Here is a 1264-nt window from a genome sequence, read left to right as displayed (position 1 = left end):
ACTTGCTTTATTTCCGAATGAATAAGCTGTCTGACTGAATCAAGTGAGTCAATGATTCAGTGACTCATTCATAAAGACAGTCACTTGCTCAGTTTCTAAATGATTTAGCCATTTGAATGAATCGAGTGAGTTAGAGAGTCAATGATTCATTAATAAAGACAGTCACTTCGAATGAATCAGCAATTTGAGCAAATTGGTTGAATGAATGATTCAAGGACTCACTCATTAAGACAGTAGGTGCATCCCAAATCGCGTACTTGCCCACTATTCTATGACGTTTTGTAGTATAAATAGTGTGAGTAGTGTGTTCACACTGAAAATTCCAAGAAAAAGTGCACTTTAAATACCCGGATTATGCACTTAAATGACCGAAAAAACGAAATGTGGACTGTTGAACACTTCATTCACTCAACTGTCGCAGCTTTAATTGCGTCGCGAAGGGGGAGGGGCTATCAGACTCCAATTATTACTGGCAAAATAACCTTTTAAAATTCATACACAACATAGCTGAATTCATAGTGCATAAATACATAGCGTATAGTGCATCATTTGGGATGCAGTTAATGACTCAACGCCACCTACTGGCCTTCTATGACTTTTTAAATGATCTTTTAGGGGGTAATTTCTCAGCCAAAATTGATGTGTGATTAATTTGTGATAAATTCAATGAATTAATCATGCAATGAATGCGATTAATCTGAAAGTGGTGTGAAGTATCACCTCGGAGGCGATGAGCTCCAGTCCTCGGCACTGTCTGTCCTTCTCCTTCTGCAGAAGCTCCCACATCTCGGGGTCGTCTTGAGACAGACTCTCCTGTCCCGTCCACGAGCGCTCGTCATCAGAGACCACCGCCGCTGAATGCTGGGATCTGACGCTGGCCGAAACACGGCACACCGGCTGAAACACACACACACAGACGTTTGTTTCTGTGAATTGTGGGGACTTTCCATAGACTTCTATTACTTTTATACTGACCAAACGATATTTTCTATCCCCTAACCCAACCCTTTACCCAACCCAACACTCACTCACTCACTCACTCTCACACAGTCACACTTTCAGATAAACAACATTTACTATTTTTAATAATTTTTTCCCTCGTGGGGACCAGAGGCCGGTCCCTACAATGTAAAACATTTCAGGTTTTACTATCCTTGTGGGGACACACACAGACACTCACTCACTCACTCTCACACACTCACACTCTCACACACACACACTCACTCACTCTCACACACACACACACTCACTCACTCTCACACAC

General features: G+C 42.1%; 1 protein-coding gene across 1 annotated transcript in view; it reads right to left on the bottom strand.

Annotated features, from left to right (window-relative positions):
• The window catches only part of LOC107701799 (serine hydroxymethyltransferase, mitochondrial-like), a 43733-nt gene that overhangs the window by 33012 nt on the left and 9457 nt on the right, over positions 1 to 1264 (bottom strand). Inside the window, exon 2 of the mRNA XM_016503909.1 lies at positions 721 to 897. Coding sequence (XP_016359395.1) covers positions 721 to 897 — 177 coding nt within the window. The remainder of the gene's footprint in view (positions 1 to 720; positions 898 to 1264) is intronic.

This window comes from Sinocyclocheilus anshuiensis, unplaced genomic scaffold (assembly GCF_001515605.1).
Source record: "Sinocyclocheilus anshuiensis isolate Anshui unplaced genomic scaffold, SAMN03320099.WGS_v1.1 scaffold2376, whole genome shotgun sequence".
Taxonomy (NCBI): domain Eukaryota; kingdom Metazoa; phylum Chordata; class Actinopteri; order Cypriniformes; family Cyprinidae; genus Sinocyclocheilus; species Sinocyclocheilus anshuiensis.
Note: the sequence above shows the minus strand (reverse complement) of the source record. Positions and strands in the feature narration are given on the sequence as shown.